General features: G+C 42.8%; 1 protein-coding gene across 1 annotated transcript in view; it reads left to right on the forward strand.

Moving 5' to 3' along the window:
* Positions 1-5,201: 5,201 nt before the first annotated feature.
* C13H22orf42 (chromosome 13 C22orf42 homolog) overlaps positions 5,202-13,260 on the forward strand; it is a 34,564-nt gene continuing 26,505 nt past the window's right edge. Inside the window, exons 1-5 of the mRNA XM_030915293.1 lie at positions 5,202-5,412; positions 10,372-10,446; positions 12,088-12,152; positions 12,469-12,496; positions 13,015-13,076. Coding sequence (XP_030771153.1) covers positions 5,202-5,412; positions 10,372-10,446; positions 12,088-12,152; positions 12,469-12,496; positions 13,015-13,076 — 441 coding nt within the window. The remainder of the gene's footprint in view (positions 5,413-10,371; positions 10,447-12,087; positions 12,153-12,468; positions 12,497-13,014; positions 13,077-13,260) is intronic.

Below are 13,260 nucleotides of genomic sequence, written 5' to 3' on the forward strand. Positions count from 1 at the left end.
CCTAATGGATTATGTGATTTTCCTTCCTCAGCCTTCTGAGTAGCTAGGATTACAGGCACTCACCATCAACCCCAGCTAATTTTTTGTATTTTTAGTAGACAGAGGGTTTCACCATGTGGCCAGGCTGGTCTCGAACTCTTGACCTCATGATTCACCTGCATCAGCCTCCCAAAGTGCTGGGATTGCAGGCGTGAGCCACCGCACCCAGCTGGATTATGTGATTTTCTAAATGATAGGAGTGCACTAGATTTTATTCATAGTAAAAGCATGAGTGTGTGTGTAGCATGTGTGGTGCAATGTGTGTGTATTTGCAACAGAGAGCTGGATAAATGCCTCTGTCCTATCCAGAACTGAAAAGACAAGTTGTCGCCATCATTGCTCAGTGTGGCTAAGATTTTCCTGGATGTGCGTTCATCTACATTAACAATGATAATTCCCCCAATTAATTATTGTAATTATTAATTGTAATTGTTACAATTAATAAATATACAGGCTAACAAAGCAAAAAAGATAACACACATTATTAATACCAGAAATAAAAGAGGGGCCATGTCTACCAAACTGTTGAGCATTAAAAGGATAATCTGGGACTATTTATGAATGACTCTATTCCCGCAGTCTGTTAACCTAGGTGAAATGTATCAATTCCTTGAGAGACATAATCTTCCCAAGGTCACACTAGAAACAGACCATCTGAACTGCCTCTGCCTGTTAATTGAATTAACATTAAGAACTTTCCAAAAAAGACAACACCAGAACCAAATGATTTCTCATATGAAATCCACCAAATTCTTACGAATCCGAACAGATTTTCACAATATAATCCAAAAATTGTGCTCTTAGGTACGTACCCAGTTGAGATGAAAAGTTATGTCCACACAAAGCCTGCACAGGAATGTTTACAGCAGCTTTATCTATAACCACCGAAACTAGAAGCGAGATGTTCAAGAGGTGAATGAAAAAAATAATCATCCATAAAACACAATATTATTCTGTGATTTAAAGGAGTTCTCCATCAAGGCATAGAAAAGACAATGGCATGAATCAGAAAGACTGTGAGGGCATGGCTTCAAGTGGATGAGACCGTACAGAAAGGCAGCAGAGCAGGGTGACTTTAAGTATATTGATTAGTGAAGTAAGTTCATCTGAAAAAAGCTACATAATACTGGGTTGGTGCAAAAGTAATTGTGCTTTTTGGCATTAAAAGAATGGGGAAACCACAATTACTTTTGCACCACCCTAATATATGACTCCAACTATATGACATTCTGGAAAAGGCAAAACCAAGGGGACGGTAAAAATATCAGTAGTTGGCAAGATTTCTGGAGAAAGAGGACAGAGATTCATAAGTAAAGAAGAGGGAAGTTTTGGAGCAGTGACAGTATTCCTTATGAGATCAAAATGGTAAACATAACATGGTAAATATTTCACAATTCATAGAACTGTGTAACAGGAAGAAAGAACACTATGTGAATGGTAGACTTTAGATACGAATGTATCAATATTTGCCCATTAATTTTAGCAACTACAACACGGTAATGTAAGATGGGAAAGTTAGGTGGAATTATAAGGTAGGGTGAGAGAATAGAATAATACAGGAACTTTGTATATCACACGCTCAATCTTTTTTTTTTTTTTTTTTTTGAGATGGAGTCTCGCTCTGTCGCCCAGGCTGGAGTGCAGTGGCAGGATCTCAGCTCACTGCAAGCTCCACCTCCCGGGTCCACGCCATTCTCCTGCCTCAGCCTCCCGTGTAGCTGGGACTACAGGCGCCCACCACCTCGCCCGGCTAGTTTTTGTATTTTTTAGTAGAGACGGGGTTTCACCGTGTAAGCCAGGATGGTCTCGATCTCCTGACCTCGTGATCTACCCGTCTCGGCCTCCCAAAGTGCTGGGATTACAGGCTTGAGCCACCGCGCCCGGCTCCTCTGCTTTTTGAAGCAACCCTTTTCTTCCTGCGATCACACTCCCTGTGGCCCCTTTTGTGGTCTCTCTTGTGGTCACAGGGTTTGTAAACATTGGTACTTTTTCCAACTACATATACTTTTATTCTTATTTTTCACTCTTCCCCAGGTTGTTTCTTTTTCTTTTAACTCTGAGGGATTTAATTAGACCCCTCTTCAACTTCTGTGATGCACCTATTTATGTATGAGCCACTTGGTTTTGCTCAAATTGCCTTTCAGTTTACTCACTCTTGAGGAAAGACACTATTTGGGATTTGTACCGTGTATCAGGCTTTTCTAAAGTGCAGACTTCTCTATACGTAATTGCCTTTTTCCTAGAGTAGTTATCTGAAAAATCTATTGAAACAGAGAGAAGCTGGTCATGAAAAGAGTTCTTTCTAAACCTCTCCTCTAGAAGAAATGTCTCTAGTCACATGGTGCTTCCTCCCTTCTTGATTTTGTATCGGTCCAAAGCTAATCTGTCCTCACTCTGGATTGCATGAACTTGTGCGTTCTTGGGCATGATGTGTTATTAATTCTCCCTTCTCTTCCAATTGTAAACATGTTTTCTTTATTGGTTCTTACCATTTAACATAAAAGTATACTCACCTTTATTCTGTGGGGGGCGGGGGGAAATGAAAGCTTTCTTAACCATGTATCTGCCTTTAACTATTCCTCCATCTCCCTTTCAGCCAAACTTTTAGGAGGAGAAGCCCTCAGTTGATATCTTTACTTTCTCACCTCTGGTTCACTCTCTCCCCACTGCTGACACTCAGCTTACTCACACACATCCACAATCACTGAGTTGCCACAGGCAATGGCATTTGGGGCTTTTCTGCCTTCTTGGCAAAATATGACTCTGTTCATTGGGGTATTAGGTATAAAGTACCTACTGACCAGGCACTGTGCTAGGTGCAGCCATCACAGAAATGAGAAGCAGACACCACCTCCATTCTGATGAGACTCACCAGATCAGCCATTTCTGATGAACACTCAGGTGCCTTGACTCTCACTTTCCACTTTTGCAGGCTTTACTTCATGCCACGTACATTTCCCCATTCCCCAAGTCTCCTTTCTCTCCAAACCCCTCCCCTTATCAGACACAGCTTTTTAAAGCAATCACGGTCATACCCATGGCTTCAATTGTTTTCTATATGCTGTTATGACAATAGAATTTAAATGTTGTTCTTATATAACAGTTTTCTTTTACGCGACACCTCATTTGTACAACCATAAATTCAAAGTTTCCCTAAGAAAGTAATCACTAAAAAAGTGTCATATTCTTAGTATGTAACTTGTAGGAAATTTCCTTAATGGTTTGAGTTACTGTGTGTGTGTTACTTTTGAAAACATGAGTTGGGATGTCACAGCATGGACTTAGCCTACAGAGGTTTATATCCAATTTTCAACCTGAGGGTTCCATTTCAATGTGACACTTAAAGAGTTCAAAACTGTCTCATTCCGCACACCTATTCTTCTTCCTACATGCTCTGTCTAGGGGAGAATCACTGCTATTTACACAGTCCATCAAACTAGGGCCTTAGCAGCCTGTTTTTCCTCCCCCTCTTCTTCCTCGTCTAATCACCAAGCACTTCCTGTTCTATCTCCCAAATGACCACAGAACTTTTCCTTCCACTTGAGTCACTGCCGCCGCCTTTAGCCTTACTGTTCTCCAGACGAACGTAGGGTCTCTTAATTAATTAGCCCCACTGCTTTCATCAAGTCCTCTCCATTGTGCAGAGTGACATCACTGCAAACACATCTGAGAGAGACTCCTCACCCCTGTGTGGTTCAGTGACTCTCGTTTCCAGAATAAAATTCAAACTCTAGCCCAGCACCTAATTTTGGGTCAGACAGATCTGCGTTTTTATTCCAGGTTGATTCACTGTCCAGCAGTGTAGCCTCAGACAATGAAACCCTTTGTTTGCTCATCTGCCTGAACTCACTGAGGGTTGGGACTGTTTCACACGTGCAGTATTGGATCTTACAAGAGACTTAATGTTGAATGAAGGGGAGGCATTTTAAAATCCACATCAAAAAACTGTTATTCTTTAAAAAAAAAAAAAAAACACTAATCTACTATGTCACTTCCCCTCCAAGCAGGACTTCTGCCTTTACTTTCTGATCATCGTGATCGGCTTGTGGGGATCCAGATTACTCAGGATTAAATTGTGGCCCCATCTTGAGCAGTCATGGAAACTTGGGGAAGCTACTTAACTTCTCCATCTAGATTGATTCTGTAAAATCCATAAAATGGAATGGTTTCTGGGGGTGAAATGAGGATGCCACACTTGGAACACTGTCAGGCTTTCCAGACGTTTACTTTTCATCTTCATCAAATGAGGACAGTGGTATCCCACTGTGTGGTTCTCAATTTTGTATAAGAAAAACATGTTTTATGCATTGTTAGTAAAAGAAATATCTGAATATCCCTGCCATGGAAGAAACAGAGGGAGAAAAGAGAGTTGGTAGGTCCTGGCATTTCAGAACTGGGAAGGATTAATTCAGTCCCTATTTTGTAGACAAGGAAGGGAAAGTGTGATGTGCCCTAGGCTTTCATTCAAGTCACAGTCATCACTCTTTATTGAGAGTGGGACCAGGGCTCTAGGAGTTGCTATGGTCAAGTTGAAGACAAAAACTAACACTTGTAAGACAGGAGAGAAGCATTTCCTTACCAAAGCAGTTCAAAATTTGTGTATAACTACATTTGGTGAGCAAATGAAAGCTGCCAGACTCAGAAAAACAGAGATGCTAATGGAACTGACTTCAGTAACCGGGGTTTTCTATGGAATTCATTGCCCAGGGTGACTTCCAGTAACAACCCCCACTCCCCTGCACTTTTCTCAGGACTGGAAAGCTCAGGCAGCCCAGGACAAATAGTGCAGTCACCGCAGACAGGCAGGGTGGCCACAAGGTGGGCAGCAGCAGGGATGGGCATTGTGAGCCATTGGGTGGGTCTGTGGGGTGGGGCATTGTGAGCCACTAGCCTGACCTGGTTGCTTCCTGGTAACCAGGTGACATAGGAGGCTTTGTGGGTACAAAGCATCAGCCAGGGCCAGCAGCCTTCAGTTGGTAGCTGGGAGTGGGGGGAGAAGGAGCTCCGACTACAACTGTGAAGCTTTTGTGCCCCTTAGCGTTTCTCTTCACCAACTCCATACAGCAGCCACCCTCAGAAGTGGTGGCAGAGGCTCCAGGCTCGCCTGGGGTCACACCACTTCTGCAACACCAGTGTGGCTGCTGAGGCAGTGCAGCCGCCCCATGAACAAACTGCCGTGTCCCATGGGCCCCTGCGGTGGCCTCATCTGTGACTGCTGCAGGCTGAACGTGGGACCCTGCGAGGAATCTGAGACTCCTGAGGCTGTGGCAGCCGCGCCACCAGCATCCACCGCTGCAGAGCCTGCCAGATTTGATCTGGGAGCCACGGAGGTCCATCCCGTGCACTACCACAGCAATGCAAAGATCTCCAAAGGTAAAGAAGCCATGGGTGCCATTTGCTCTCTGGCATCTCTCTGGCTCCCACCGCCCCCACCCCTTTGCCGTCCCTCCCCCTCAGAGACATCCTCAGCTTCCAGCTCCCTCCTGCCCATAGCCGGCTTTCCCGGGGCTCGGCATGGGGGACAAAGGCTGGTTCTGCCTCTGTCTTTGTTGTTGAGCCTTCTTTGTTGAGGCCGTTTTGGCCTAGTCCCTCCCTTTTCTCAGTAAAATTTCAAATCCTCCAGTTTTGGAGTCCCCATCCCATTCTCTATCCTTACCTATGCAGCTGGTCTGGGCCCTAAGTGAACGAGCCAGTTAAGGGCCCAATTGTTTCTTTTCTCCCATTCTTTAAGGTAAGCTAATAACTGGGATAATTCAGACTCAAATATGTGGAGAATTCTGAAATTCAAAATAGAGTTTGCCATGGAAGAGATTATATGGTATTCTCTTTTTTTTTTTTTTTTTTTTTTTGAGACGGATCTCGCTCTGTCGCCCAGGCTGGAGTGCAGTGGCCGGATCTCAGCTCACTGCAAGCTCCGCCTCCCGGGTTTACGCCATTCTCCTGCCTCAACCTCCCAAGTAGCTGGGACTACAGGTGCCCGCCACCTCACCCAGCTAGTTTTTTGTATTTTTTAGTAGAGATGGGGTTCCACCGTGTTACTCCAGGATGATCTCCATCTCCTGACCTCGTGATCCGCCCGTCTCGGCCTCCCAAAGTGCTGGGCTTACAGGCTTGAGCCACCGCGCCCGGCCTATATGGTATTCTTGATAGTGAGTCACATTGACAGAAGCTGCTTTATTTCTTCCAATTGTAATTTGAACAAAGAAGTAAAACAAATTGGAGGACATGCTTAAAATGACTACGAAAGGTATGACATGTTACTGCCAGGGCCGTGAAGAAGTTGTTTTTGTTTTGGTTTTACCCAAAGGAGTTTAGCCATGGAGCTCTGATTACTTTACAATTCCCACTTTGACATGAATGTCTCTTCAGCCCTGCTACAGTTTCGTCCCTATTTTATAGACAAGGAACGGAAAGTGTGATGTGTCCTAGGCTTTCATTCAAGTCACAGTCATCCCTCTTTATTGACAGTGGGACCAGGGCTCTGGGCGTTGCTATGGTCAAGTTAAAGACAAAAACTAACACTTGTAAGACAGGAGAGAAGCATTTCCTTACCAAAGCAGTTCAAAATTTGTGTATTTGGTGAGCAAATGAAAGCTGCCAGACTCCGAAAAACAGAGATGCTAACGGAACTGACTTCAGTAACCCGGGTTTTCTGTTGCGTTCATTGCCCACGGTGACTTCCAATAACAACCTCCCCCCACCCTGCACTTTTCTCAGGACTGGAAAGCTCAGGTAGCCCAGGACGAACAGTGCAGTCACCATAGACGGGCAGGGTGGCCACAAGGTGGGCTGCAGCAGGGATGGGCATTGTGAGCCATTGGGTGGGTCTGCGGGGTGGGGCATTGTGAGCCACTAGCCTGACTTGGTTGCTTCCTGGTAACCAGGTGACATAGGAGGCTTTGTGGGTACTAGGCATCAGCCAGAGCCAGCAGCTGGCAGTGGAATGAGAAGCTCTGACTACACTCTCATGACTGTTTTTGTGCCTCTTGGAGCTTGTTACGTCCCTTTCTTTTTGAAATAAGACAGAAGATCCCCACCTTCACAGACAGAGAGAAAGCCCATCTTACTTGTTTTAAAATAAATAAATAAAAATGTGAGGGGGAGTCTTGTGAGGATGATGGGAGGGGCTTTCAGAGAGGAATATCTTTTTTGGAATTCCTGAAATGGGAACAAACTTGTTTTGGGCAAAGAACAGAAAGACACAAAGGTGGCTGCAGCAGAGTGACATGAATATGATGGGTTAAGGCCTTGTGCACAGTGAGCACTGACAAAGAATATGGACTTTAGTTGAGATGGGAAACCACTGGAGGATTATAGCCTGGGGATCACAGTTAATTCTCCAAGAAAAAGACCAGCGGCTCTGTGAGAATATACTGTAATGCAGGCAAGGGTGGAAGCAGGGAGACCAGCTAGGAGGCTGGTTGGGTAGTTCCGGTGAGAGTCAACAGTGAAGAGACAAACAATAATGACCTGAAATAGGCTGACTTGAGAATCTTTAGATTCAAGTGAATCTGAAAGATAATAAAGTGGTAAATAGGCAAGTCACAGGAAAAGAAATGCAGATGATCCTTAAACACATCTTCACACATAAGAGAAAGGCAAATGTCAACTATACTGCAGTGTCTCTCCTATTGAGGGAAATTCCAAAAACACAGCAATGCATTCTCTGGTTTGGCTGTAAGGGAAGTTGCATTCATATAGTGCTGGTGAAAATGCAAAATGGCTCGACTCCATGAAGGGGAATTTGGCACAATCTCACAACCTTGCAAATACATTTAAACCGGAAACCCTACTTGGAGGCGTTTTATCCTGAAGGTATACTCCAGAAATATGAAACAACCTATGCAGAAAGTCCTTGTCGCACTGTTTTCCGTAGCTCTATATGGGAAATAACTGAAATGTCTAGTAAGGGCCTAGTAAAATTAACTGGTACTTCCGCCTAAAGGAGAACTACGGAGCTGTAAACAAGGGTAAGATGTCTTTTTACTGCTACCGAGTGATTCCCAAGATAGGTTACACAGAAAAGGAAAAAGGGAGAACATGCAGCAATATACACAAAAGAAAGCAGGGGGAATAATGTGTGATTATTAAAACAAACAAAAAAACAACGCTGGGGAATTCTTGATGATGGGACTGTTCTCTCCTTAACTTCAGTGGGTAGCCGAAGTGCGTGTTTTCTCAAAATATTATTGTGTTGTGGTTTTCTAAAGGATGTTAACTGTTTACTTTTGACCTTTGAGTTAATTTGAGAAAGCTTTACTTTGTAATTGATTGTGCATTATGTAGCATATAGACTGCTCTTACATATTATGTGATCCTCTCAATGGGTTTAAGTTAGGTGTAATATGGGAATTTTACTTGTGTTACATGAGAAGTCTGGTTCTAAGTATAAATTGAGTTTTGTGAAGTTTGGAAAAATAAGAGTCAGATCAAGAATGTAAATTCTAGACATAGGGCATATAAAACTAGGATTTATTAAAAGGTGCATATGGGCTGCTTTGGATACTACCTTTTTAAAAAAAACTTTCCTTTAGTTTATTAAAGTAGTTAAGCCTCAGGATTAAAACAGTAACATTAGATCATGAGAAATGAAATGGAGATACTTGTAACTCAGTAATGCTTTTTATTTCCAAGAGACAAGGTCTTGCTTTGTCACCCAGGCTAGAGTGCAGTAGCATGATCATAGCTCACCGCAGCCTCAAACTCCTTGGCTCAAATGATCCTCCCACATCATTCTTCCACGGAGCTAGGTACACAAGAGCTCACCACCACACCTGGCTCATTTTTAAAATACATTTTGTAGAGAAGAGGCCTCACGATGTTGCCCAGGCTGGTCTCAAACTTCTGACCTCAAGCAATCCTCCTGCCTTAGCCTCCAAAAATGTCAGGATTACAGCCATGAGGCAGCACACCTAGCCCACAAATGTTCCTAAAAGTCTGAAAAATGAAGTTACATGCTGTTAAATCTATCAATGGATAACAATAGACTATGATATGTCAAATGTCACAGCTCAGTCATGGTCACTACAACATTGATTAAAACGTAGAACAGTTCAGGCAAGTCTGAGAACTGAGAGGGAAGTACAGGATTGCTTTGGAAGCCAGAATTGGGATTGTCAGAGCTGGGAAAGCAGAAGCAAGGCGTGAGTGTGCACAGGACTGGGGCACGCAGCAGCTCCATGGTACGCTGGGTGTCCTCTTACATGGCAGGCCACCTCCAGGCCAGCACATGAGAATCACCTGATGGGTGGAAAGAGTGGATTTAGGTAAAATCTCAGACTGTGCATCGCAACTGAGAGAATGTATGTGTTTGTCTGATGGGTCATAACGCTAATCAAAGTGACAACACAGGGATAATAGAGCAGGTGAGTAAATGCAGTAAGCCACCTGCCACCTCTCCAGGGCATCAACCATCCCAAAGAAATATTGGGGCAGCAGGATTTGACAAAGCTTGTGAGAAGAGCTCTCAGTTCAGGGTCCAAGGCATGATCTAGAGGACTCAGGTGTTGAGGGAGCTCTGTCCCCAGGGAAGCAACTACATTTTTGCCCCAGATCTTCATGCCTCACTGTGGTAACTCTGGGCAAGTCACTCAAAACGTCTTAAGTTTTAATTCATTGACTTGGAAAATACGGCTTGTAGCCACTGCTCTGCCCGTCCCTCGGGGATACTTTGGGGATCAAGGAAATGACAGATCTCTTTCATGAGCTGGAAAGCATCATGCCCATGGAAACAGTGAAGTCACTTTCCACCCTCCCCAGGCAAGGGAGCCATACATGCTCCCTCTCTGTATCCAACCGCTACCAAGGATCTGGACTATTCTTCCAGACGTTGAATGATTGAACACTTCTGGGCATTTGCAAAGCATGAGTCTTCTTAAGCCTTTATCTGTATCTCATCGGTTTAGCCCAATAGATCTTAGTAGGTCTATAGCATAGACCTACTAACATTCCCACATCTCAGAATAGGGAACTGAGGCACAGAGGGGTTCATTTCACTCTCCCAGGTATGTGCAGATTCTAAGTAGGATTTGAATCCAGGCCATTCTTGGTGACTTGGATCTGCTGCTTTTCTATATTGTCTCATCTAAATAAAGGTATCTGCCTGCACAAACAGTCCGTTTTAAGTGCAATGAACCTTGCAAAATCCTCCTAGAACCCAAATCTAAATTCAGGTAGAGTTGAAAAGCAGACGGTAAAAACTGGGATCAAAAGTTTCATCTGGGAATAAGTTTTTACTAATTTCTCTGCTGTCCTCTGCCAGCAACATGTCAAGCACTGTCTTTATTATAATACATTTCCAAGAATCTATAAGAAGTCTGCTCTGCCTTGCAGGTTTGCCTATGGGTTCCAAGCGCTGGACAACAAAACTATGGAAATGGAGCAGACTTTGTTGTGCAGGAAATAAAGGTAGTGTGGAAATTAAATCATTCAGTTCACTTAAGCAACTAATTGCAGTTTATTCATTCAGTGCCCCATATTAGAGAAACTCAGTAAATGCTGTGTCATGTTCTTCATTTATTTCATTTGTGCCAATTTATGCATTAAATCAATGGTGGGTGACACAAGTACACAAGAAAAGTAACATTGACAACTTAGAGTTCAGTTCTTTTTTTTTAGTATTTTATTTTTTTGTGAAAAGGTCTCCTTTGTCGCCCAGGAGTGCACTGGTGCGATCACAGCTCACTGCGATCTTGACCTCCCCAGGTTCAGGTGATCCTTCCACCTCAGCCTCCCAAGTAGCTGGCCATAAGGCACATGCCACTATACCAAGTTTTTTATTATTATAATTATTATTATTATCATTATTATTGTAGAGAAGGGATTTCACCATTCTGCCCAGGCTGGGTTCACTTTTGATAGTAAAGGACATCTCAAATGTTTAGACATTTGCTTTTCAGTTTGGTCAATTATGAATACAGCTATTACAAACCTTCCTGTGTCTTGTTTGGAAACATAATTTTAAAAATGTAACTGAGGAAATACTTCAGGTTATGATGACTTGCTTGTATGGTAAGACTATATTTTTCTTTGTAAGAATTTTGGTAGAATTTTCCAGTGAAATCATCTGAATATAGTGTTTTAGTTGTTTGAAAAGATATTAATCATTGATTCCATATCTAAAATTCTAAAATAAATATAGGCCTATTCAGATGATCTCTTTCTCCTGAGAAGACTTGGTTTTCTAAAGTAGATTTTATAAATTCGCTCATTTCATCAACTGTATCCAATTGTGAGCACAGATGTGTTCAGAATATTCCTTTATTATTTACTATTTTTTGATTCGACTCCTCTTAAACTAATATTATTAGTATACTGTGACTTCTTTCTTTCCTTTGTGGGTAACCAAGGTAGAGGTTTATCAATGTTACCGATCGTTTCAAAGAACCAGCTTTCGGTTTTGTTGATATTTTCCGGATTTCCTGTTTTCTATTCCATTGTATTCTGCAATCATTATTGATTTTTCATCAGTTCTATGTGACACTGCTGTTTTTCTCTGATTGCCCAAGGTGAAGCTTAGATTATGAATTAAGATTTTTCTCATTATTGACACAGCATCCTGAATATAACTTATTGAATGTAGTCTCATTAAAATGCACACTGAATAATTGAAATGATAAAGATGTATGCTTTACTACAACTTGAAAAATACAACAGGGTAGATGATAAACGTAGTGGCAGGGTATGTAGATCCACAGAAGTTAAATGATCTTGTAACATTTCATAAAACTGGGGATTTGCCTGGACCTTCAAATGGGGAGGAGGTGTGATGAGATGCTGTCGCTGAACCATACAGTGCCTTTCTGTTTTAAACTGTTCTTAAGGTGACTATTTCACATTGATGAGGTTGCCCTAGCTAGAAAGCCAAGGCTCTTTCAGTTCTTTCTGGCCCTCTCCTTTGCCTGCCTTCTGCACCAAGGAGAATGGTCCAGCAGCATCTCAGCCCATGCTTGTCAACCGTCCACTTGCATACACTCCATACACCCCAAGGTTCCCTGTGGGATTCCTCAGCAACACCAATGCACTGACCGTCACTCTGTGTTCTCCTAGATTCTGATGAAGATCTGCAGGCATCTGCACAGAGCGGTGTGGAGGAGAATATGAGATCAGAACTTGTAAGACGTATTTCTTTCTCTGGAAGAGAAATTTTTTTTGTTTTTTCTGGGGTCACTAGAGGTTATGACCAACTGAGGCCTGATTGACGATGGCAGTCAAAGGACGGCTTCACTTACAAACTGTTTGGTAGTGAGTGTATTTCTGAGAAGCAGCCTTTTCTCCCTGAAAAATAATTTTGTATTTGCCAGCCAACATGGACACTTGCTAAATATTCCCAAAAAAAAACCCACTGCATTTTCCACAAGCATCCTCTATGCTTTCTTTCGGGGCCAGTTACCTGATCACTATTTTGTTGTGTTTTTTCTCTTATTGCAGAGCAATTCGAAAGCCCAGCCTCAACTCTGTACGTATTCTTTTTTTTTGTAACAGCTTTATTTAAACGTAGTTGACATGCAAAACAATTTGCTCATTTAAATTAGGTGATTCAGCGTTTTTACTATATTTACACGGTTGTGCAACCATTGTTACAATCTCATCTGAGAACCTCTTTATTCTCCCTGAAAGAAACCCCACTAGTAGTCACTCCTCTGTCTTTCCCAAATCCCACACCCCTGGATCTAGGCAGCCTCGAATCTACTTCCTGTTTCTATAGTACAGTGGCTTTCTATATTAACCGGTTCTTAGGGTGACTGTTTCACATTGATGAGGTTGCCCTTGCTAGAAAGCCAAGGATCTTTCATTTCTTTCTGCCCCTCTCCTTTGCCTTCCTTCAACACAAGGAGAATGGTCCAGCAGCAGCTCAGTCCATGCTTGTCAACCACCCCCCTCCATACACTCCAGCCCTGGTCCACAGCCCCCAAGGCTCCTTGTGGGATTCCTCAGCAACCCCAATGCACTGACCATCACTCTATGTTCTCCTAGGTCCTGTTGAAGATCTGCAGGCGTCTGCACATGACAACATGGAGGATATGAAATCAGAACGTGTAAGACTTTATTTCTTTCTCTGGAAGAGAAATGTTTTTTTTGTTTTGTATTTTGTTTTTTCTGGGGCTTATAGACTATCAAGTGAATATCATTTTTGACTGCCATCATGGACCAGGCTTCAGTTGGTCATGGACTCTAGCGACTGGTCACTAGAGGTTATGACCAACTGAGGCCTGATTGACG

This window comes from Rhinopithecus roxellana, chromosome 13, assembly GCF_007565055.1.
Source record: "Rhinopithecus roxellana isolate Shanxi Qingling chromosome 13, ASM756505v1, whole genome shotgun sequence".
Classification (NCBI taxonomy): Eukaryota; Metazoa; Chordata; class Mammalia; order Primates; family Cercopithecidae; genus Rhinopithecus; species Rhinopithecus roxellana.